Source organism: Sphaeramia orbicularis, chromosome 9, assembly GCF_902148855.1.
Source record: "Sphaeramia orbicularis chromosome 9, fSphaOr1.1, whole genome shotgun sequence".
Lineage (NCBI taxonomy): Eukaryota > Metazoa > Chordata > Actinopteri > Kurtiformes > Apogonidae > Sphaeramia > Sphaeramia orbicularis.
Window position 1 is genome coordinate 52,476,788 of NC_043965.1, and position 24,691 is coordinate 52,501,478.

The following is a 24,691-nucleotide window of genomic DNA, read 5'->3' on the forward strand; positions in this document are numbered from 1 at the left end:
AGCCTGCCCAAGAATTATCTGCATTACAATGGGATCTGATATTGTGGGACTTGATATATCCTGATACAGATTATGAATGGAAAACAGAATTGAGAACATGACCTGTGAGTAATCCCGCAAAATAACTTAGCTGTTGAAGACCTAGCCCCACCAATGCCAATTCTGAAAGTGTGGTTTTCAAGGCATGAAATAATCTATTTCTCTGGGCATGATAAAAGAACCTTATGACTAACTATGAAGTTTGCACACTGTGGTGGGCTCTAAAATCCGATTGGAGTAAAAATAAAAAGTTATCCTTCTTAAAGATTGAAAGTTCAAAAGTATAAATAACATTAAAAAGTTAAGAAAATTTTAAAGTGAGGTGTCCAGTGAGCAGAAGGACTTCATTTGCTGATTTGGTTGAAAGACCAGACTGAAATGAGCAAACTGGTTACATCTGGTTGGTGAACAAACCGACACAGGATTCATTCCTAGTTTGATATGTCAAATGAAGAAGCTTATATATATATATACTGTATATATATATATATATATATATATATATATATATATATATATATATATACTGTATATATATATACTGTATATATATATATATATATATATATATATCTTTGCAGTTTTCAGTTGTGGAATAAACAAATACTATGGGGGGAGCATCAGTGTTAAACGACTCCAATCATTTGATTCACCAAGATCCAGTTGTGGCTCATCAAAAGAGGGCGCTAGGGTGCTGCCACACCTGTCTCACATGAAGAAGAAGATGATAGAAATCACATAAAATGATTGTACAAAATCATGAATATTTAAATAAATGATACAGGCCGTGAGTGCTGTGCTGTGTATAATCTGAATTGAAGTGCAGTTTAAAAATATTTTTGGTGATTTAGTGAGCAGTAAAGTGACATGTTTCCTGTTTGGGGTGCAAAAATCTGCAGCTAAGGCTGTCCCTTTACCATATGGACTAAATTGTTCTCTCTTATCTCATCCCATCTCATCTCATCTACTATTAAAACTCTAAGATTTAGTAAATTTTTACACAGCTCAACTTCTATATAAAGCCAATTAAAATCAACTACCAGTCAACATTCCAAAAATTATTTGCCTGTAGAGAGGGGGGCTATAACCTGAGGGGATGTGGGAATTTCAAAGTCCAGGCAGTAAGGTCAACCAGGAAATGTTTGTGTGTATTGGAGCGTGGGGTTAAACTTTGGAATGGGTTGAGGGTAGACTTCAGGCAGTGTCCAAACATTCAAAAATTCAAAATAATGTGGAAAGAGATGGATGGTTTTGCCACAATGTCTGGCCCAAGGAAGGGTGTGATCATTACTTGGGTTGTCAGGTTGTTATATTGTATGGTGTGTGCATATATATGCATGGGTGTGCGGATGTGGGTTGGTGTACAGATGTAGATTTAATTTGGTGTGTATGTATATGTGTATGTGACTGTATATGTATTGGTGTACAAGTATGTAGGGGTGTGTTTATGAATAATCACGATTTTATGTTGTATAATATGTGATTAGGCACTAACAGTGTGAGGACTGGAATTCGGGGGGTAGGATTGGATAAGCAGTGGCTTCTTTCTACTCCCTTTCAGGCACAACAATTGTTCCATTTTCTATTATTCTATTTTATTTTTTATTTTTTATTTTTTTGTCTAGTTTTGTTTTTTTTCCCCTATGTGTTGTATTATGTTTGTGTCTGAAATAAAGTAAACTAAAAACTATCTTATCATACCTTACCTTACCATATGATAAGGTAAGCTCTAATACCTCCTGACATTGTTTGGGACAATCTGGTATGCGTGACTGCAGGGACTGAATCTAGTGGCTGATTGATCCTCACTGTGTTACACCATGTCTTTCTCTGTTATGTAGATAATGTGATGGTTCAGCACTGTCAAATCATACTTGTATGATAATCCCTACTGGTGGCATCAAACTGAAACGACTACTGTCACAACAATTACCATCATAAAGAAAATGAAAGGCCTGAGGGCCAGAGGAACACGAGTTGCAGCACTGGCTGGGGTGGAGCACACATTCATTGATTTGTCCATTCAATAGGAAAATGTATAGTACAGGGTGAACCTATCAGAAATGGGGTGATTGCCTTTTTCTGTGTATAAGCTACTGCACTGTGGCAACAACTAATTTTGTACGTAGGGTAGAAGCTCATGGTGTCCTGACAATGGAAAAATAGTTAGAGATGTTTGTAAGCAAGGTCCAGATTGACAAAACGCAATCTGCCATGTCTTTCAGCAAAATTGTAAAGAACGTGTGATCATCTTCTATCAGACAATACTGTGTGGACACTGGTTGATTAGGAGCACCATCTTTAATCATCAAAGTTAAAAAAAAAAAAAAAAAAAAAATCTAAAACCCACAGTTCATTTAATGACCACTTGAATCCTCAATAGTCAGTCATTTCCATAGACATTGTGTTGAAGTGTCCAACTTTAGTGCAGAGGTGCAAATGTTCACAGCCTGATTCAAAAAATGGATTTGGTCTGTTTAGCTAATTACCCCCTCCATGACAATTGTACTCAGAGCAAATCTGTCCTGAGTGTTGAGGACTGGGTTTTTTAATGTCACCCGCTCTGAGATCCTGGACTCGATGGCTCCTCTCAGTGCCAGACGAGCTAAACCAGCATCTGCACCCTAGTTATATGAGACCACATACTCTCATGCTCAAATGTGGATGTGCTGAAAGGAAATGGATGGACATGTTGCATGTTTCTTTACAGTTTTCTGGTAAATAGCAAAGTCAGCTAAATCACAGTTTATGTCCCATCTCATTTCTTCAGCAGCCACAGGCCTCAGGTGTTATTTAATGTTTTAAATCAAATTATTAATCCAAATAATACTTCTGCCATTGTGGCATCCCCATCCAAGTGTGAGAGATTATCGTGTTTTAATGACAAAATCTCTATGATCAGAGCGTCACTCCCTCTTCCTAAGGTTTCTGATCCTTCTGCCCCTCCCATACGCTCAGCTGTTTTCCAGTAGTTTCAGTCTGTGACACTAGATGAGCTATTCAAGGTGGTCAAACAGCTGAGACTATCTGAGTGTTCTCTAGACCATCTGAGTGATCAATAGTGTTGTTTATGTCAGCCTGTTTTAATTTTAGTTTTAGTCTAGTCTTTGTGCCAAACTCTCGTCTCGGTCTATTAGTTTTAAGCTTCAATCACAAAGCTTCTTATAACGATATATACTACATACAGTAGGAAGTCTTTAAAAACCCAAGAAACTATTTGGCAAACTGATGCATGTTAAGGGCCATAACACCCAAAACAACAATAACAATAATTTAAAAGTTATTTCCATAGACATTTCAAATATTTATTTACATATTTAAAGGTAGAAGTTTGCATTATGAAATGCAATGTCAATTGTTGAAAATCCATGATTACGCAAACTTCTAAACTCCATGCAAACTCCTATTTAAGTCAATTCATGACAAAGCATGTTATGAAATGGTAATATGTGACAACCCTGACTTCCTCTAATGTTGCATAAACTGAGAGTAATAGTATCAGTATTAAACTATCTACACTACCTGTACAACTTTCTTTTCCAAGCACACTTTCCCTGAGTCTCCTTGACATTTCTTACCCTTCCCAGCTGAGAGTTCTTTAGTTTTTAATTAAAAAAAAAAAAAAAACAACTTTATTTATAGAACTTTTCAACATTTATAGAACTTTTCAACATTTAACAAATATAACACTTATAATTTCAAGTAATGTGTTCATAATACAAAGATTGACACCAGACTTAATAAACAACACCCTCCCGCCCAAAGAAAAAAAAAAAAAGAAAAAAAAGAAAGAGGGGCAATACAAACAAAACAGGCAGTCAGGTCAGTGCATTCTGGTACAATTAAGGAAACAATATACACTACTCAAAAAAAGTTAAGGACCACTTTTTAATTTGTGTATAAGTTTTTTATATGAGGTATTCTACTTCTGGAAATACCCCAATACAACTGTCCTGAATGTCCTCAAACACACTGTAATCAATTTCACACATGATTGGATTCAATTGTTGCATAATGTCTCTGGCATCATTGCACATCCTGAAATGAGGGCCTATAGGGGTTTCAGCTGACCACGTGAAGTGGTACAAAAGTGGGTGCAAAAGCATTTTCTGTCTTTAGTCTCCACAATCAGACAACTTGGTGACAACAGCAATGCCGAGACGCCACCTGAGTGAACCAGAAGTTGCCAGAGCCCTAGGGATGCTGGAAGCTGGCCTCAGTCAGTGAAGAGTAGCCGAAATGATGGGTGTGTCGCACAGTGTCATCAGCAGAGCAAACCAAAGACACCGAGAGACAGGGCTATACTCCGAGAGACCCCGCAGTGGCCGACCAGTTGCAACAACCCCTAGAGATGATCGCTACTTGACGAATCTCAGCCTCTGCGACCGCTTTCACAGTGCATGTCGCCTCAATAATGACTTCGCTGCAGCAACTGGAGTGATTGTTTCCACTCAAACAATCCGTAACCGACTTCACCGAGCCAATATGCATGCCAGAAGGCCAGCTCAGTGTGTCCCACTCACCCCTGCTCACAGAAGAATCCGTCTCAACTGGGCTCAGGAGCATGTCAGATGGACCCAACAGCAATGGCACCGAGTTCTGTTCACAGATGAGAGCAGATTCTCCCTTGACCACAATGATGGACACGTGAGAGTCTGGAGGCGACCAGGAGAGAGATTTGCTGACCCCTGTATTGCAGAACATGACCGTTATGGAGGAGGCAGCATCATGGTGTGGGGAGGCATCACCTATGGCAACCGTACTCGTCTTTACGTGGTCCCTGGGGGAGCAGGGGTGAGTGGGACACACTGAGCTGGCCTTCTGGCATGCATATTGGCTCGGTGAAGTCGGTTACGGATTATTTGAGTGGAAACAATCACTCCAGTTGCTGCAGCGAAGTCATTATTGAGGCGACGTGCACTGTGAAGGCGGTCGCAGAGGCTGAGATTCGTCAAGTAGCGATCATCTCTAGGGGTTGTTGCAACTGGTCGGCCACTGCGTGGTCAGCTGAAACCCCTATAGGCCCTCATTTCAGGATGTGCAGTGATGCCAGAGACATTATGCAACAATTGAATCCAATCATGTGTGAAATTGATTACAGTGTGTTTGAGGACATTCAGGACAGTTGTATTGGGGTATTTCCAGAAGTAGAATATCTCATATAAAAAACTTTTACACAAATTAAAAAGTGGTCCTTAACTTTTTTTGAGAAATACCTATCCACCCCTCTGTGTGGAAAAAGAGCAACTTCATATTTATGAGTGGGGCAGTTCGTTACATAAATTCCTATTTCCATTTTCAAAAGACAGGTCAATCACAATGTAAACAACTGAAATGTATTTACAGTTCCAGGCAGGTTTTAACTGGCTGCAGTTGTGGTGAGGAGGTGGCATAGGCACAACCGAAGCCAACGCAGAGAACTAAACTTTTCTGCTTGCGTCAACATTTTTGTAAAGACGGAAGAAAAAATCATTGAGATGTATACCCCCCACCACCCTGTTCCGTGAGTGGCACATCACAATTAGACCAGGACCTGACTGTGCTGAGAGGCGTGTTTCTCTCTCTCTCTCTCTCTCTCTCTCTTTATGGGTGGAGAGCCAGTGGAGATAGAACAGGATGGGTTCTAGTGCCACACACACACACACACACACACACACACACACACACACACACACACACACACACGGTGTTGTGACTGGACTCCTGAACCGGCTATTATAAGCACTGATGTGGAGGGTTTTCTATCATGCTCGCGGGCTTAAAAGCTTTCATTCGCCATACAGAGCAAAGCTATGTATTTCACTAATAACAGACTTAACCACTGATAAACAGCAACAGAGAAATACCTATCCACCCCTCTGTGTGGAAAAAGAGCAACTTCATATTCATGAGTGGGGCAGTTCGTTACATAAATTCCTATTTCCATTTTCAAAAGACAGACTTTTGTAGCAAAGGCTACATTCCACTTAAACTGATGATTGTGATTAAAAATACGCACTGACATTAGGCTACAGTGTGACAAAATTATGTGCGCCTGACAGTGATTCAATTCAACAACCCCCACGGTCCCCCCACCTCTAAAATAATCTGGCTCCGCTGCCCAGCAATGCCATTTTAGAACTTCTAGATGAACTAGGGGATGATTTGGGGCCAGTCACAAAGAGAAGTCATGCAATACCTTCGATGACAAAACTCCTCCAACGTGACATTTCCGTGCATCTGGATCATTCCAGCACAATGTTGCCATTAGTGCTGGCATATTCCAGAGCAGTTTTGCCAGCGTACTGTCTCCATGATAAACAACCAGTAACGCACACAAAATCCTCATTTAAATAGGGCGGTCTCTGAGACTTTACACCTATTGTCATGTGCGCAGGCAATCTTAGTTGATCACTTATGACAGACAAATCAATTGCAAGCGCATTTTTTACCGCAAGCAAGCAAATTAGCACCTGTAATTTGCAATCTTAGTAAATCAGGCCCTTGGTGTCCTTTGACTTGTCCCACGTCTGGTTATCTGTCTTCCCCTGGACTGCTCACTATAAATGTCTCATATCTTCCTCCCATCTGTGATTGTCTCTGTTTCCACACAGCCCTCACGGTCTCCCTCTTCTCCGTGTCCAACCGTCCAACCTTCGTCACTATGTTTCCCATGTCCGTCTCCGTTCTGTCTCTAAAAAGTTCTTCTGAAGGTTCATCATACCTTGAATTGTCAGAGTCTGTGTCCAGAGGATTATCTTTAAGGCTTTTGAAACTGCACATGGTTCCCTCGGAGCCAGCATTCTCCCATTCAAAGTGAATGGTGCTGTATACGTTGCTATGGGATTCTAGCGATTTGAGTTCAAAAACTGTACAACCGGTCCTTCATTTTTCTGGAAAAGCTGCTTCTTTGTTTGTTTTTGGACTAAGGTCACATTCACATGATTCGCAAGAGCTCTAACTACAGTATAACAGTGAAAACATGGATTGGCGAAAAAATCTTGTAACTGGCAGGGAAGCGCTGGGAAGCACTTGACAGAATATCTCGTCAAAGGTGGGAACAGAGGTAAGCATGATGTCTCTGATCCATTGATCGTGTGTTTGGGGTGATGAGTCCTTCCATTCGAAAAGAATAGTACATCTAGCTAGTAAAGATGAAAAAGCCACAGCTGTTTGTAGGTTAACTGGAGGAATTGAGTCAGCTGTGCATGAAATGGGACAAAACAGTAAGGGGAGATGGCTGAATACAGCACACATATACCCTGGAAATGAAATTTAAAAAAAAGAATTCCAGAAAGGTATAAACTTGGAGCAGGACCATAACATATGATATATTGTTGCTGGTGCCTGTTTACACCTGTCGCAGATAGGGTTTAAATTAGGGAATATTTTTGCAAATTTAGCTTTAGAGAAGTGCAATCTATGTAGGACCTTGAATTGATTAAGGAATGCAGTGAACATATAGAGGAGGAATGGACCCTAAGAAGCACCATGTCCCATTCTTTGAGAGAGGAACCCCCATATCATTTTCCCACTCAGAGTCTCCATGATCCAAGCATAAATCACTGACACTACCCTTGTCCATCATATTGACCTCTAGAACATTATCCACACTGGATAGAGGGGGCAGATTTGAAAAATTAGTAGATTTCTTCCATACAAAGTCCCTGACTTGTAAATAGCAATAAAAATTTGATTTGGTTAAAGAACATTTTTTAGACAGCTGTTCAAAACTGGTGAATGTATTTTCAATATACAGGTCTTTGATTTGGTGAATGCCCTTATTGTGCCAGGTCTGGAAGCCTTTATCCATTCAGGATGGTTAAAAAATGTGATTATTTTTGATAGGGGAATGAATAGAAATTGTCTGGATACCAAAATATTTTAAAAATTGTTTCAAGATACATAGTGTCTGGGTTACCATCACATTTCCATGACCACTATTGACTGTTAATGGCAAAGATGCACAGAGCAGCAAAGATAGTGAATACTTGTGGTACTTGTGGTCATTTCAATCTGAAGCCATGCAGGGATACAGTCAAGGAAACTATCTCTGGAGTGTTCCAAACTCTTACTTTATGTTTACATGGAATTTCAAAGTATAGTCAGGCATTAAGACCAAGCTATAGAGCTAGCGCTGGTTGAAGTGAGTGCTTTTTGAATATTTCCTATTTTTTTCGTCTGTCTCTTCATAATTAGCCATTTGAAATGGCCAGAGGGAGGTCCCAGAACTTTGAAAAGAAAAGTCCCCTCAGGAGCTGCCCTGATTTGAAATTCTGAATTCTGACTTGTTCTCCCTCCTTGAGTTCAGTTACAGGACATTTCTGGCAAACTAAAGAACTCTCAAAGATTGGAATGGCTCTATCCCTGGAGCTGAAGTCAGATCTTCACCCCAAAGAGAAGTAAATCAAACTTAAGGAAAACACAAGCACTTTTCTACACAGCACAGTTAAGTGCATCATCCAGTGCTAGATCTCAGCAGCTTTAGATCTCTCAACTCTGTAGTTAATTTGGTTTGAAGCTGGTCAGAACTGCCAACAGGTACAAGGTCTGCAGGCATTTCTGAAAACCTGGGCAACTTTGATGTTTTCATGGAGAATTTTGGCAAAGCCTCTCTGTCATTATTTGAGGGCAGCTGTTGTTGAGCTTCCTTCTGCCATTTAATCAACTTATGTGTTTCTTTCGATCACTTTTTTTACTTTTCAGGTCTCCTCTTGCCACAACCCATATTCAGCCTTTTACTTCCACACCCTGCCGCTCCATAAGGTTGAGACACTCACAAAGACACTCACGGAGGTTGTTTTTCAGTCTGCATCACCTCCAGTCCAGCTGTCACCTTTTTCAGTTTGAAATAAACTGTTATAATTGATCTCTTACAAGACGAATTATTTTTCCACTAACACACACTGAAAAAGACATATTGATGCAAAGTAGACATGGACAGACTGTTGGCACAAGATATTTAAGGCTATACAGTATAAAATCATCCAGGTTGTAAGCCATGTATAGATTTACTGATTGTGGCTCAGCCACTGTAGATTTAAGCCCATCTTGGAGTTAATGATGTGGTAAAACAAACAAAGTGTGATAAATGCTGATGTTCAAATACATTCAGTAGATGGATGCTTTTGTTGCTGGGTTGCTGGCTTAAGTGGAAAAATAAACTTAATGTTAACTTAACCTAATGCTAATTTGTTTGAGGATGAAAGGCACCAGGTGCTTTTGAACCATTTCTTATAATATTTCTTTCTTTCATTCTGGTCAGATCCATTGCTGGAATTTTTTTTTAATCAGAATATGAGTCACACAATAAACAGAAACATTTACTGTTTCAGGTTTGCTTCAAAGTAAAGTATTATTTCAGTTTTGTTTATGCTACAGTGGAAAATGTACAGGTAGCTGGCGTATATCACCATCAATTATCATAAGTTTGAACAAAGCATTAAACAGCCTTTGGGCTATAATGAGCCATAACATCTCTGGTCATCCAACCTAATGTAACAATCAATCTGCTTTAACACTGTGCAACTTGAATCTAATAAACTTGCATATGACCTGTAATGAAGCTGATGAAAACATCTAAATCTCAGGCTATGACACAACAATGCACAACAAGAATGGGAGATTACTGCACATCATCTACCTGTGTTGCTATAGCTGTAAACACTGAAGGTGAGCTAACGTTCACACCATTATACTTATATGTCCGGCAAAACCTCCTAAAGGGCAAATGTGGACCCAGTCATGACTCTGGAAAACTTGGGATGACATGATGATCTAGACAATAAAGCATGACCGTAGTAGTTTTGCCATTTCACGATGAAGTTTTTAAGCAAAAATCACTTAGCAATTTGGTGTGTAACAGAATTTCTGAGAATTTCATTGTTTTGACCCACAGTAAGACAGTCTGAATTAGTGAGAGTGAGAGTGAGAAAGAGAGAGAGAGAGAGAAAGTGAGAGAAAGTGAGTGAGTGAGTGAGTGAGTTAGTTAGTTAGTTAGTAATGCCGCGTTTCCACTACATGGTACTGGCTCGACTCAACTCGGCCTTTTTGCATTTCCATTACGAAAAAGGACCTGGAATCTGGTACCTGGTACTATTTTTTTGGTATCACCGCCGCCAAGGTTCCAAGACTGGGGAGCAGATGCTAAAACATGATGTGTAAACACTGCAGACCGCTGATTGGTCAGAGAGTTGTCTCTGTGACCCACCGTTTTACAAAAAACAGATGCAGAAGTTTACAGTAAATACAGCGGTAAGTTAATCCACATGATGACAGCCCGAAAACTACACCATGTTTTGTCCAGGAGATTCAGATGTAAAAATTCAGCATGAGCTTGACGGAGCAACACACAACAAGCGAGTTTATCAGCAACTCTCTGAGCAGACGACACGGAAGTAACGCGCCACATCGCTATGACATCCAGGTACTGTGAAGTTGGTAGTAGTGGAAGTAGTGGAAACGCGGCATTAGTTAGTTAGGGTTGACAGTCTTGTGGGCAAAGACTGCCCAAAATACTGGCCACCTTTAAACCTTTCACAGTGTGACGTAGGACCACTATTTATTTAGTCACAACCAAATATATTGCTATATTTTTTCATCTCTCTGGTGGTACAGAAGAACAGTACACAGTGAAATATGTAGCTTACGATGGAACTCGCATATGGCAAACATTTTTATTTGACAGATAATTACAAGAAACAAAGTGACACTAGGACAATAAGATTTCTAAAATATAGAAATAACGCTACTAACTCAAGCATAATAATTAAAGCTACAGTGATTAATATTTTTTTCGCATCACATTCAGCATATTCTAATACAAGTGGTTTGAGAGGACATGACACTTTTACCTTTATTTCTTCCCTGTGATTTCATCCTGAAGAAAATTTACCTAGTCTACCTTGTCCTTATCTACTTTGACTAATCCCAGGCTTTATGGAATTAAATGCATGATTGACAGCTGTAATTACATTGATCATATTTCATCAGATGTGATTTTGATTGAACTCCTCTGCTCTACATTGTTGAGACACAGGAGCTTAGAAAAATGGATTCACTTTTGCATAACATGAAAGGTTCATGTTTGAGTCTTATGAGAGAATTCTGGTGTTTTCCCCAATTTCAGCTTTTGCAACTCTAAGTGTAGGCCATTTTCTAAAAAATGTGCCTTACCGTACTTCAGGACACAGAGCCAAGTTCAGGATCAGTTCTAATGCGTGCCTGGTAGGAGCTGATCTCAATGCAGTTCATCAGCTAGGGGTTTAGCTGATTCCCTTCTGCGCATCCAACTGGCAAATCTCATTCAGGGTGCCATATTTATACTGCTGAGCCTGGCCACCCTCACTGCTGTAGCCTGCTCAAAGTCATGTCATTGTCAGTGGCATCTGTTCTTTTCCCTTGAGGGGTCTCACTGGTACTCTCTCCACCATAGGTTTCCGTGTTTGTACATGAAAGGGCATGGATGTCCCAGAACAGAGCCACAGCATATAAATAAAATAAAATATAATTACTGCAAACCAAATAGTTTTGATGAAAGTGGTCCTGCCTGAAGTATGTTTTACGGAGGAGCTGCAGTGCAGTCTGCTGATTTCACACTGAAGTGAAGGCTGTTCCAAAGGTAACGCCCTAAAACTGAAAATACATGCTCAACCTTGATTTTCAGTTTGGTCTGTGGAGCAGCTAGAAGGTTTTGACCAGCTGATTTTCAGGGTCTGGCTGGGCTGTAAAGGGTGACATATATTCTGAGGCTGGACCATTGTTTGCCTTACAGCAGGGGTCACTAACCCTGGTCGTCGAGATCTACTATCCTGCATGTTTCAGATGTTTCCCTCACCTGACGATTGTTATCAGGCTTCTGCAGAGCTTGATGATAGGCTTATTATTTGAATCAGGTGTGTTGGAAAAGGGGTACATCTAAAACATACAGGAGCTCGAGAACCAGGGTTGGTGACCCCTACCTTACAGGGTGTTTATATTGTATTCTGAGCTACTCTGGTCACAATTTTTTGGCTACAGTGAAGTAAATTTGTTAAAATGTCTTTTGAACAACAATACACAAAAACATCTTCAGACAGAATAAAAACACTTTGCATTCAATCATCAGAATTTAATAAGGGTCTTCCACAAACCATGCAATGCAACTTCTACACCCTCACTAATAAAATTGGAATTTAAATATGCATGTAATTTTGTAGTCAAGTTTATCCCCTGGGCTTCCAAATGAATCCAATTTCAATCATTGTCCACTAAGGCCTTCAGTGTTCCACATCAGTGTTCAAATCATGACTCCCTCAAGAAATTTTGCGATGTTGATAATCGTTAAATTCTGTCTTTTAAATTCAGATTTTTGTTGAGTTTCTCCCTTTGGCTGATTGATGTGAGAAAACTACACTGCACAGTGAATGTTGAAGACAGCAGTAAATAAATACTGAAATGTAGATGCTTTGCTAGGATGACTTTTTTTTAGCCACAGTTGAATGGTTATTTTTTATTGTGACGTCACTGTGAAGTGCTTTAAATCTTTAAAGAGATGCAATTCTTTGGATTAGCCAAAATACAGTGTATATGTGTCTTTCTTCTCAAGTTTCTTTTGTCCTTTTACCTCAACATGTGAAACTCTACAAAACTAAGGGGAGTAAAAAATTACAGTGTTGGGTCACAGGAAATTGGTAAACCTAATTCCTATTCGACATCAACCACAACAGATTGTTAAGCTGATTGTTAGAAATGTTAAGCTTCTATTTTGTCCAACTTGCCCCCTGACACCACAGCTAAAGAGCTGCTAATTTAAATGCAACTCACACTTACATTAGTCATTTCAGAATTTTATTTTAATACACTGTTTAATAGACTATGTCTTTTTCGATGAGGGATGATGGGATGTCTGTACTCACTGTGGCTGTGTGCAGTCTTGAAGGTTACACATTCTGCGGATGGGTTTGGGCTTCTTATTTGTATCACAGTAGCCTCGGTGGACCATCTTGGTGTCTCCCTTCTTCCGACATCCATACTTTGTATACTGAAACCCTGGGTAAGAAGTGATATTTGTCACAAACTAATCCCTTGTTGAAACCTTTAGAGAGACATTTCGGTGAATAAAAAAACCATCAACATAGGTAGAGGGGAACACTCATTTGTAATGTTCTTATATAGATGTGCATTGTTCATTTGTTATAATTTTACTGTGTCCATTCTTTTATACAGTAGTCATTTACTGATGATTTGGTGATGAGACATCTTACATATGAAATGTGTTGCTTTCAATATGCAGTGAGGGACAAGTATATGGACAATGAGATAACTTTTGTAGTTTTGCCACTGTACAGGTATATCTCAGCCTCACTTCACACTGAACTTCAAGCAATGTGGATTCTGTTCCTCTCCACTCTTCCTCCAAACTCTGGGACCTTGATTTCCAAATGACATACAAAATTGACTTTCATCTGAACAAAGGACTTTGGACTTTCCACAGTCAGTGCTGATTTGTTCTGCCATGGCATTTGGTGGTGTTGGTCCACTGTGTTTTCTGAAGTCCAGAGTCAACACACCCATCTACCAGGACGTTTCAGAGCACTTCATGCTTCCTTCTGCTGACAAACTTTATGAAGATGCTGATTTTATTTTCCAGCAGGACTTGGCACCTGCCCACACTGCCAAAGGTACCAAAAGCTGGTTCATTGACCATGGTGTTACTTTGACTGATGGACAAGAAAACTCACCTGACTTGAACCCCCCAAAAAATCTATGGAGTATTGTCAAGAGGAAGATGAGAGACACCAGATCCACCAATGCAGCTGACCTGAAGGACACTATGAAACCAACCTGGGCTTCCATTCCACTTGAGCAGTGCCACAGGCTGATCACCTCCATGACACCACACACTGATGCAGTAATTCATGTAAAAGGTGGCCCAACCAAGTCTCAAGTTCATAGAAATGAACATACTTTTCAGAAGCCTGACATTTCTGTTTAAAGCATCCTTTTTTAATTGATTTGATGCAATATTCTAATTTTCTGAGACACAGAATTTTGGGTTTTCATTATCTGTAAGACATAAACATCAAAAATTTCAAGAAATAGGGCTTGAAATATTTTACTCTATGTCTAATGAGTCTACATAATATATGGGTTTCACTTACTGAAATGAGTGACAAAAAATATTTAACTTTTGAGTGTGATTGAAGTATGGACATTCAGCTTTAATTCAAGAGGTTTAAAAAATATTGTAAGAACCATTTAGGAGTTACAACCAGTCCCTCAATTTAGAGAACAACATTTATAAGTGGAGTCAGATGAAAAAATGAGGTCAGTTGACGTTCTCTTTGGTTGTCTGTGTGTCAATGAAGCCCAAATAAAACCAATGTGAAATGTCCATATATATTAGTGCAAAGCTTAAGCCTGTCCATGTACAACACAATCACTCAGTATGAAATTCAAATAGCCTACTTGGATTTAATGAAGTAGGAGGAAATTGCGCTTCTCATTTCACTACTAATTTGATGATAATTTAGTCATTTACCTCCGGCACAAGGCTTGGAACATGGAGACCAGTTCTTCAGGGCCCACTCATATGTGTCCTCTTGAATAACATTGTTGTTGTTGATAGGTACAGAATCTTCATGGATGATGTACTTGTACATTAAAGTAGATCGTGTTTCATTATTCTTGGGTATAATCTGTAACAAACAGAAAACAAAAAGTCACAGTTCATTACATTTGCATTAAAATACTACAAGTGACAATGAGACCAAATAAATTCAGTCTGTTCACTGTTCAACATGTGCAGACAACAACAAGGATAATAATGAGGTGAAAAAGATATAATAATAATGATAATAATAATAATAATAATAATAATAATAATAATAATAATAATAATACTATTATAATGGACGTTTCTGTGTCCACCACATGTTTGTCCGACGCATCTCCTGATGTTGCAGCACGGGAGGACATATGGGTGCAATGCTGCAGTTGCACCATAGGGGTACAGGTATGGGGTATGGTACAATGGCACCACGGGTACAATGCTGCTAGTAATAATAATAATAATAATAATAATAATAATAATAATAATAATTGTGCTGGGCAGCGATTACAATTTTTAATCGCCATGAATCGCGTGGATTTCTGTGATTAATCACGATTAATCGCATAGTTATATGGGGGGTGGTTGCCGGCATCAACAGCATGTATTTCCTTTCAGTGATATTTCAGACTGGGAGTACTCCGGTGATAAAAAAATAATTCCACATTGCAGTGCTTCCAAACAACTTTGGCCTTCTCAACCCCACCATCTGAAGACATTTAAAATGAAAATGTTCATGGAAAAGGCCGGTACTTTTCTCCATGTTTATATCCACACCAGTTTATTTCCGCTTGTGAGTGACTGACAGGAGTCTTAAGCCCACTAATAAGTACTAATACTAACAAGCCCAATAATATGTGATGTTCAGTTGTTAAAAGCAAGCAAAAGGGGCCCTCTAGTGGTTGGAATAAGTTGCACTAACGCATGTTTTGTCCTTTCGGTGTTACCGTAGCCAGTTCGGACATAAGAACTAACAGACTAACAGACACGTTTCTTTCACTCTGTTTGTATGGCCCCAAAAACGTTTGCCTGTGAGTATTTTATGTTCAGATGTTGTAAGAATGAATAGTATTAACTATCTCTGATGTGAACCTTTGTTGCTGGATAAAAAGACATTGTAAATCTTTAATTAATCTGTAAATGCTAATCGTTAGTGTGTCTATGGATTTTCCCATTCAAGGTAGCATCGAGCTAGCGATCTTTTTCCCATTCATTTAAATGTATAATGCCATGTAAATGTACTAAGGCAATGAACAGAACTGAGACATATTTTGTATGTATGTTGTAGTTTAACAGTGAGTCTGCAGTAAAAAATTTGGAGAGAAGTTTTGGGTGTCCAGCTTTTCTTGGTAAACCTGTTGTCTATCTGCCGAGCTAATCGCTACACGCACACAAGCAGGGGCAGAATAATAGGAGTGTACTGTCCTTGCTGAGACGTCTGTACTTAGTCTGAGCTAGACAGCAAGCTAAACTCTCAACTGACGATGCAGGATATGTCCTCTTTTAAGTTTGCAGCTTTAATCTACATACTTCACATCATGCAGATTGACAGAGTGAAACTATAAAATAAAGACAAAATAATTCAATTAGTTATGTCTATTAATGATATGCATATTCACAGAGAATGCATAGATGTAATTATTATAAAGTTAAATTGACTGCTAATACAACAATCACATCGTAAATTTTTCTTTTATTTTTTCATTCTTTCATTCATTCCAATCTAAATGATTGGAAAGGAGCAGGATGAAGAAAACTTATAATACCTGCCCCTTTCTTGAAACATATGCTTACATCACATACGTTCCCATTACAGTTATTACAGAAAACAGTTTACATAATAGTCAGTGCAAATAAAACAAATCCAACATCCATAAATTGAATTATGTCATTACATGCTTTTATAAAGCTTCTCTATTCTTTCCTTATACAAACTCTTCAGCTGAAAAATATTTGTACAACTCTTCTCTTCCACTGCTAAAGAATTCCACATTCTGACACCTACAACAGAAATACACATTTTCCTCACATTAGTCCGTACTCTTTGCTGTTTAAAATTAAACCACCTTCTATGTTCTTCATCCTGTGATACTAAAACAAATAATTTCTGCAAATTTGCAGGCAAAAGTCTGTTTCTTGCTCTAAACAGGATCAGCAATGTCCTTAATTCAGCCAATTCTTTAAACTTCAACAATCCTGATTTAATAAACAACTCATTTGTATGTTCCCTGAAATTAACATTATACATAATTCTTATTGCTCTTTTCAGTAATAGAAACAATGGCTTTGTGTTATTCATATATATGTTGTCCCAAACTTCAATACAATACTCAAACATGGCAGAATAAGTGAACAATATAAAAATTCTCATAGCTTTATATTTCAACACATATTTTATCTGTACTCAATACAGAAATATTTTTAGACACCTTTTTTTAACATAAGCAATATGTGGCTTCCATGTTAATTTATCATCCACTATTACACCCAAAAAACGAATTTCTGAAACCTTCTCAATCATAACCCCATTAATAGACAATGACACATGTTCTTCCTTTTTTCTATTTGTGAACACCATAAACTTAGTTTTATTCCAATTCACAGATAATTTGTTTATATCAAACCACTTTTTGAGTTGAACCATCTCGTTCTCTATTTTCTGTACTAACGTTTTTAAATCATCTCCTGAAAAAAGAAAGCTTGTATTATCTGCAAACAAAATAAACTGCATTATCTTGCAAACAAAATAAACTGCATTATCTTTGATATATCACATATGTCATTAATATATACAATAAATAATTTTGGCCCCAGAACAGAGCCTTGTGGAACTCCACATTCAATTTTTAAACAATTAGACAATTTCCCAGCAAACTGTACATACTGTTGTCTATTGTGTAAATAACTTGTTAACCAATCTAAAACAACTCCTCTTATACCATATGTAGGGCTGCATGATTTTGGCAAAAAAAAAAATACCGATTTTTTTCCTCTAAAAACTCGATTTTCAATTTCGATTTCGATTTTTGGGTAAAACTACAAAAGACAACAGAAGTCAGCATGTCGTTTTCGTGAGCAGCCCACAATGCAAGGCACTGCTCTGACCTCAAATCTGTGATGGTATCACGTGATGAACCCACAGAAGTTTATTTTTTCTTAATTAAATCTTTATTGAATGAAGTAGAGTATACAAACAATGTATACAAGAAAATAACTTAAGTTTGCCAGGGGGAATACACTATAATAAAAAGTCCAAATCAGAGCAAATACTGAATGTTTTTATAGCCTTTTGTTTCCAGATTTATCTAACAGCTTTGAATAAAGTTCAACATCTTTCAAAAAATAAATAATATTTGGTTTTGTGTTACAGAACTTACCTTTGTGAATGAAAAAATTAGCAAGTAAGAGGACTAAATTAATTATTTAAAAAAAAAATGTTTTGTTTTGTTTTTTTTTCTTTTTGGGGTATCTGGGCCCACAGAAGTGATACCAAGTCAGTGACAGGCATCAGTCGTGTGTGCGTGGACCACGGAATATGAGTGATCCCCATGCGGTTCTATTTAAACTGGGGGATCTGTGCATGGAACAGACTGACCCAGGACACACTGGAGGGATTCTATCTGTGGAGCTGGTGGATGTGTGTGGGCAGAGGGGTGTCTGCGCTACTCTGCTGAGGCTGATGACCCCAAGACCCGGACCCGGTTTGGAAGAAAACAGTACGGGACAACGTAAGATGAATGATCCGCATGCAGTTATATTTTAGTTGCGGGATCCATGTGTGAAGCCCCGGCTTATATTGCTATAAGTACTGCAGGTTCATTAGCACATTTAAAGTTCGGTCATTACACGGACTTCTGTGACAGACAGCTGTCACTGATAGGAGGAAGAGCCTACAGTAGCCCGCAAGCGTGCGGCCCAGAGGCACGAGAGAGATGAAATTGATTTTACGATTTCCCTTTTTAAAAATCATCCTAATTAAAAAATCCGATTTCGATTTAAAATTGATTAATCGTGCAGCCCTAACCATATGAAAATAATTTTGAAATTAAAATGTTGTGATCTAAGGTATCAAATCCTTTCTTTAAATCAATAAATACTCCTATTGTATATTTTTTTTTATCATCTATTGCATTTGTGATTTCTTCTATTATGTTCATTAATGCTAGAGCTGTGGAACGACTACCTCAAAAGCCATAATGACTGTCATTTAACAAATTATTTTTCTCAATAAAAGAATCTAATTTTTGCACAAATAATTTTTCATGTATTTTTGAAAATTGTGACAGCAAAGATACTGGTCTGTAATTAGTCAGGTTCTGTTTGTCTCCTGTTTTAAACAGTGGAATGACCTTTGCCATCTTCATTCTAAAATAAGTAAAGGTTAGTTCAAAGGCTGGCATATTATACCTAAACACAACCAATGAATTTACATAAACTTAACATGAGCCTGCATAAAGAATTGGCAACCCATCTCTGACTGCTAGCATAAATGAATTAACTTAAACATGATAATAACACACTGTAATAAACACATCCAAAATAACGTCATAAACATGTTTCTAACGGCACGTTTGCATGTGAAATTATTTAGCAAACAACAGAATGATTGATACATACAGGCGTTGCTTCTGCAGGAGTTAAACAAAGTTTGATTCAGCATTACTCGGAAAGTTCACTCACTTTTCTCCTCTCAGTTACACCGGCACTGGTGCTTGGTGCGTGTGGAGCGCCAAAATAAAAGCATGAGTTTCAAAATAAGAGACTGTATGTATAAATGAACTAAAGCTTGCTTGAAAGGCAGAACGGCATTAACGGGAGATAAAAAAAAAAAAAATTGTCAATGTTATTTAATGAATGTGTTAACGTGGTAATAACGCGTTAACTTGCCAAGCCCTAAATAATAATAATAATAATAATAATAATAATAATAATAATAATAATAATAATAATAATAAATAGTAATTACGACATCAGTATTCATTAATCACTGACAATTGACTCATCTATAAATTTATTCTTTCACAAAATAGTTAAAAATAGAGGAAGTGAATTTGATGTTTTTATTCCAGTTTTCCTGCATGGGTTAGTGTTTCAAACACCTTAAACAACATCTGTTCACAACTGGCTCAAAGACAGAGAAAGAGAAAAAAAATGTAAAAACTAGTGGCCATGGTCATGCCCCTTCCATCTGAGGGTGGATGGATGCAGGGGTGATTTCTCAAAGACTGCAAGGGAAGCCCAGCTTATCCTAAAATTACGAAAATTAAATGGTTAATTATGTGCGGTTGTGTTGACATTTCATTGACTACAAATGTGTTAGAACATGTTCATTTCAAAGATGAGTTTGTTCAGAATCAGCTTTATCACAAATCAACAGACTCGATGTTCTCATACATTCACGTTGCACTGTTTTCTTATATGATCTATGGTCAATGCATTTGCCTGTAGATGCTCAGTGTCCATGCACTTCAATGGGACTTCATGGAACAGTTTCTTTCATTGCCTCAAAACTGGACGATAATTGGATAAATGCCACGATGCTGTCCCGCTCAGCGTCTCTGGGGGTGAATGGAGCTGTGGGTGGACAGGCTGAATCCCGTTTGATTGACAGCTATTTTGAGATATACTCCTTCACTTGACAGAGTTCAATTTAATACCGTCGCGCATTCTGCTTGTGAAATTGAGAGAGAAACCACTACAAAATTACTTGTTCATTTCTTGCACTGTAAATAAAAAAACACTCATTGTACTTCCTTGTTTCAATTTAACATAATTTCAATGTTTTCTTGTTTCAATTACATAATTTAATCTTTTCTTGTTTGAATTTAATATCATTTTGTAGATAGTTAAATCAATCAAACTGTTGGCTAGGTCGGAGTGAACTAGCGATCAAGTCCCTGGAAAAGACGCCTACTTGGTATGATAAGGTCACTGACCATTTTCTTAAAAAGGAATGGAGGGCCCAATTCATGTTTAATAACTTTACAGTTTTTTTTAATGTAGACCAACAAAGAGCTTCCCCTCTTTGAAAGACAAGCAGCTGCCACTGGATGGATGGATGGTGACAATTTCACAAAAGGAGGAGGAAATTATAGCTATTTATGCAATCGATACAGAAACTACTTTTATTCCTTGCCAAGGTCAATCAAGCATTGCAATTAAGTACTGGCTAACTTTATGAATCATTGTGGTGAAAAAAATCTATTGATGGTGGTCTTGTTGATGTAACCTCTTAAACACAGTTATAGTAGAGATTGTTTTTTTCAATACACAGAATTTCCAGATGTGTGCCTTAGCGAGCTTAGTGAGCTGTCTGATAAGTTCCATTTTAATGTTGACATCTAAGGGGATTGATTCGCTTTGGGAGCCAGCCTCAAGTGCCCATCTGGGTGTCAAACCAAAAGAAAAGCCTGATTGGAGTGGTCTACTTTGAGATGAAAATAACTGCAAAGAGATTTACTTGGAATGAATAAGTTTTCTGTGCTACAATAAAATACTAATGTCCAACCTGCTCACAAAGAGACATGTGAACATGTGAACACCAGTGTGGAAACTGAGGTGAACACGGGAAGTGGGAATTGAGAGTTCTACGAAGGAAATTAAAGAATACTTTTTTTCTTTTTTAAAGTAAAACTTGACTGATAGCCATTACTTATTCCGCCTCCTTCACAGGCTACAGCTTTTCTTAAACTATTAACAATACTACAAGAGAAACTGAGGGAATCATTGCTGTTGCGTTGTTGCTTCTTTCATATTATTTTAATGTTTTATAATGTTTTTATCTCATGTCTACAACATAATTTCCATGTTGTGTCAATTTTCATATTTTTACTAGTGCATGTTGTTTTTCATTTTATGTCTGTTTTGTTAGGTCATTTATTCTGGTGTCCTGCGCTATTTTTCTTTGCGTTACATCTTTTTCAGCTGAGCCCTCTCCTCTGCATTATATACACTTTGATGAGGTCAGTATAACAAGCCCCTTTTCCATTGAAGTAGTACCAGGACCAGTTCAGGGCCAATGCTTAATGTGGAACCATTTTTTTCCTGTTTCCAACCACCAAAGAACTGGCTCAAAGCCAGAAAAAAATGGTTCCAGACTGACACCATCTCTTTGCTGGGCCTGAACTTGCCTAAAACCAAGCACGGATATATCAGGGGCTGGCATCCATACTGACATCCAAAGACCATTTAAACTTTGTTAAAGTTTTATTTAAAACACAGTCCCAGTAAAACGAGAACATCAGTATAAACATGAAGTCAGGTGGTACCAACAGTGCTGTTCATCTGGTTATACTGACAATAACACACGGTTGGCCACTACTCCGTGTACTGCAATGATAACGTTATCTTGGCAAGTCCTTCTGAGTTATACCCCTGGCAATGAAGTACCTTTAATGGTTAAACATGAAATACAATTATATATCTTGTAATAATGTTTCTTTACAATAGAACGTTTGATAATGCTTCAGCTGACACAATGCCTTATTTTAGGACTTGACAGTTTACTTCTATTTTCCAGACAAACCTAATGCTGTTACACTGTAGAGATGTGTTTATTTTCATGCCAGCTGTATCGTGTTAATTTATTTTCATTACTATGAATGTGTTTGTACTGTAAAAACTATGTAGGATGATGTAGTGGGCTGGTTGATATTGAAAGAGTTACATCCTCTGCACTGGCACATGGTCAGGTATGAAGTGGTCAGGGACTGGATTTGATGATTTTAGTTCATTCTTCTAGCAGGATTCATTATGAGTCCACTTATTCTGGATAACGCTGCTAAAAAGTCAAATATGCATCTATTGATCCAGTCATTGGGCCTAACTCAGTGTCACAGAGGCCACATGCTCCATCAGATAAAGGAAAAGGCAGAAGCTGGGCTTGATCCATCCACTTGTGGGATTGGGTGTGACCTGATAAATGAGGCCAGGCCCCACCTTTCCTCTACCAGGAAGTGCAGTTTTCAACACTACAATTGTTGGATCAGTATGAAGTACAGAAATCAGCCACTGCAGTCTGATCAGAGCCAGCTACACATTTCAAAAGCCCTAAGCACAGTAAAACCAGCTCTGACCAACTGGCTCTTGGATGCTGACAGTCAGTGAGGTAAATGGGCTGTACCACTAGCTAGCTGTTAATGAGAGCAGCAAAAGAGATAACACATCCAGTATCACTGATTTTCAAATAGGCTGTCCTCTTCTGTTAGCTTTCTCTTAGCCTACCATCAATTATGTTAACAGGTCAGTTTTGACCCATGTCTTAAATCAGCTGTAATATATGCTAAAAACAATTATCTATCATCCACTTTGTTTCTCACCTCTTGGTTACCTTGTTAGGGTTCCCTATCCATAAAAATATTAGTTGTAATATTTTGGTGTGAGCCTCTGGGCCTTTTTTTGACAGGATACCCCTTGATGTGCACTCTGCAAGTCACCAGCTCTATACTGAATTGACCTCACATGTTTGGACATGCCCATCTTACTTGTTTTGTTTTTGTGCGCGTATACTGGATAACAAGGCTACTGAAGGAACTGATTTCAGTTTTGGCTCTAATTACTACTTTATAATTTTATTTTTAAAACTGGGTCGAAACTGACCCTAACAACACAAATGTCATAATTTCAACCAGAGCCTTTCATAATTTAGTGAGAAAATGTTTTTAACTTATTTTGTTGAAATAGAGGTTCCTGACAAAGTCTTCATGCAATACACAAATTTTACGTGGTTCATACATGCATTTAAAACCTAAAATGGGTCGGTGCTGACCCTAATGCAAGAGGAAGGTTAACATATAGAGACCTACAGTGTTGCCTGAGAAAAATCTCAGAACTACATTTAATGACCCTGCAACAGTAGTATTTAGAAAATTACAATTTACAGTTATCCCCTACAGCCATTTCAGTGGAAAAGGGGCAACATAGAACTCTCTTCTGCTTTAATCAGGAAAATCAATTCACGTTCACACCAACTGGAAAGCCAATAAAAATGGCTCACTGACCCATTTGTGGTTACGTAAACAATTCTTCCACTCCACAAATACATATGATTAGACCACACACGGGTTACTGTGTCCATATCTTGTCAGTGCTAACTTCATGTGGTGCTTTTTGACATGAAAAGTTAAAAAATACATAAATAAATTAGTGTTAAGATTTGCTAAAGAGGTTTGTGGTGGTGCAAAGTGTTAAAAAAAGTACATTAAGTTTTGCCATAAAATACATCTCAAACATCTTTGGATAAATGGTGGTTACAGACTTACATAATCACTTTAAGCACCATGACATCACCCAGTGGGTTCTGAACTGCTGTTTTGAAGCCAGTAGTTTGGGATTTGGCTGTGTGGCTTTTTTAAGTCAGAAGTGACCATATTTGGACAAAAGTTGAATTACAGGTTAACATGCTCAACACTATTGTGGAGACTTGACAAAACAGAAAACTTAACCAAGCATTGTATAAAAAAATAATTTTACAATCTTGTTGGTTCAGCCTTTAACCATAAGAAACTGAGATCTGACTAATGGAAGAAAAATTTACACATGGATCAAGGTCCACATAAAATGAGTGAGACTATTGAGTCCTGGAAAAAAATGATACAGAATTTTTAGAGATACTTTAATTGTGAGTGAAGGTTTTTGGAGCAGCATCTACTGCATGTCAGTGGTGTTACAACATTAACTTACGTCCATAATACCTTCATCTTGGAGTAGTGGACCAGACTCGTTTGGAATCATTTTGAGTTAATTCTATGAGATATTTTCAGTATGTATAGTAGGGCATTAACAGAAAAGGCGGTTTGTCGATGCGTCAACGTGTGTGGCACAAGTCGACGTTACTGTGGAGGGGTAGACTAATCGTCTGTTATTCTCTCTCTCCCTTCCATCTCCCGAAAGCGCACGAGCCTTCATTCAGCGCATGTCAATACTCTCATCTTTCTACATGAAAACAAGAAGCACTAGGGTAGTGATGCACAGATCAGCGGACCCAGGTCAGGTTGGTGCGGGTCCAAAAAATGTCACTTTATTGGCAGGGTGGCTCAAATAATTCCACAAAAGCAGGCTGAAAAAAAACAAACAAAAACAAAA

General features: G+C 38.1%; 1 protein-coding gene across 1 annotated transcript in view; it reads right to left on the bottom strand.

Moving 5' to 3' along the window:
* Positions 1–24,691, bottom strand: part of adamts3 (ADAM metallopeptidase with thrombospondin type 1 motif, 3) — a 414,286-nt gene that overhangs the window by 22,139 nt on the left and 367,456 nt on the right. The window contains exons 18-19 of the mRNA XM_030144543.1: positions 14,540–14,696; positions 12,915–13,047 (exon numbers count right to left, since the gene is read on the bottom strand). Of these exons, the coding sequence (XP_030000403.1) occupies positions 12,915–13,047; positions 14,540–14,696 (290 nt within the window). The remainder of the gene's footprint in view (positions 1–12,914; positions 13,048–14,539; positions 14,697–24,691) is intronic.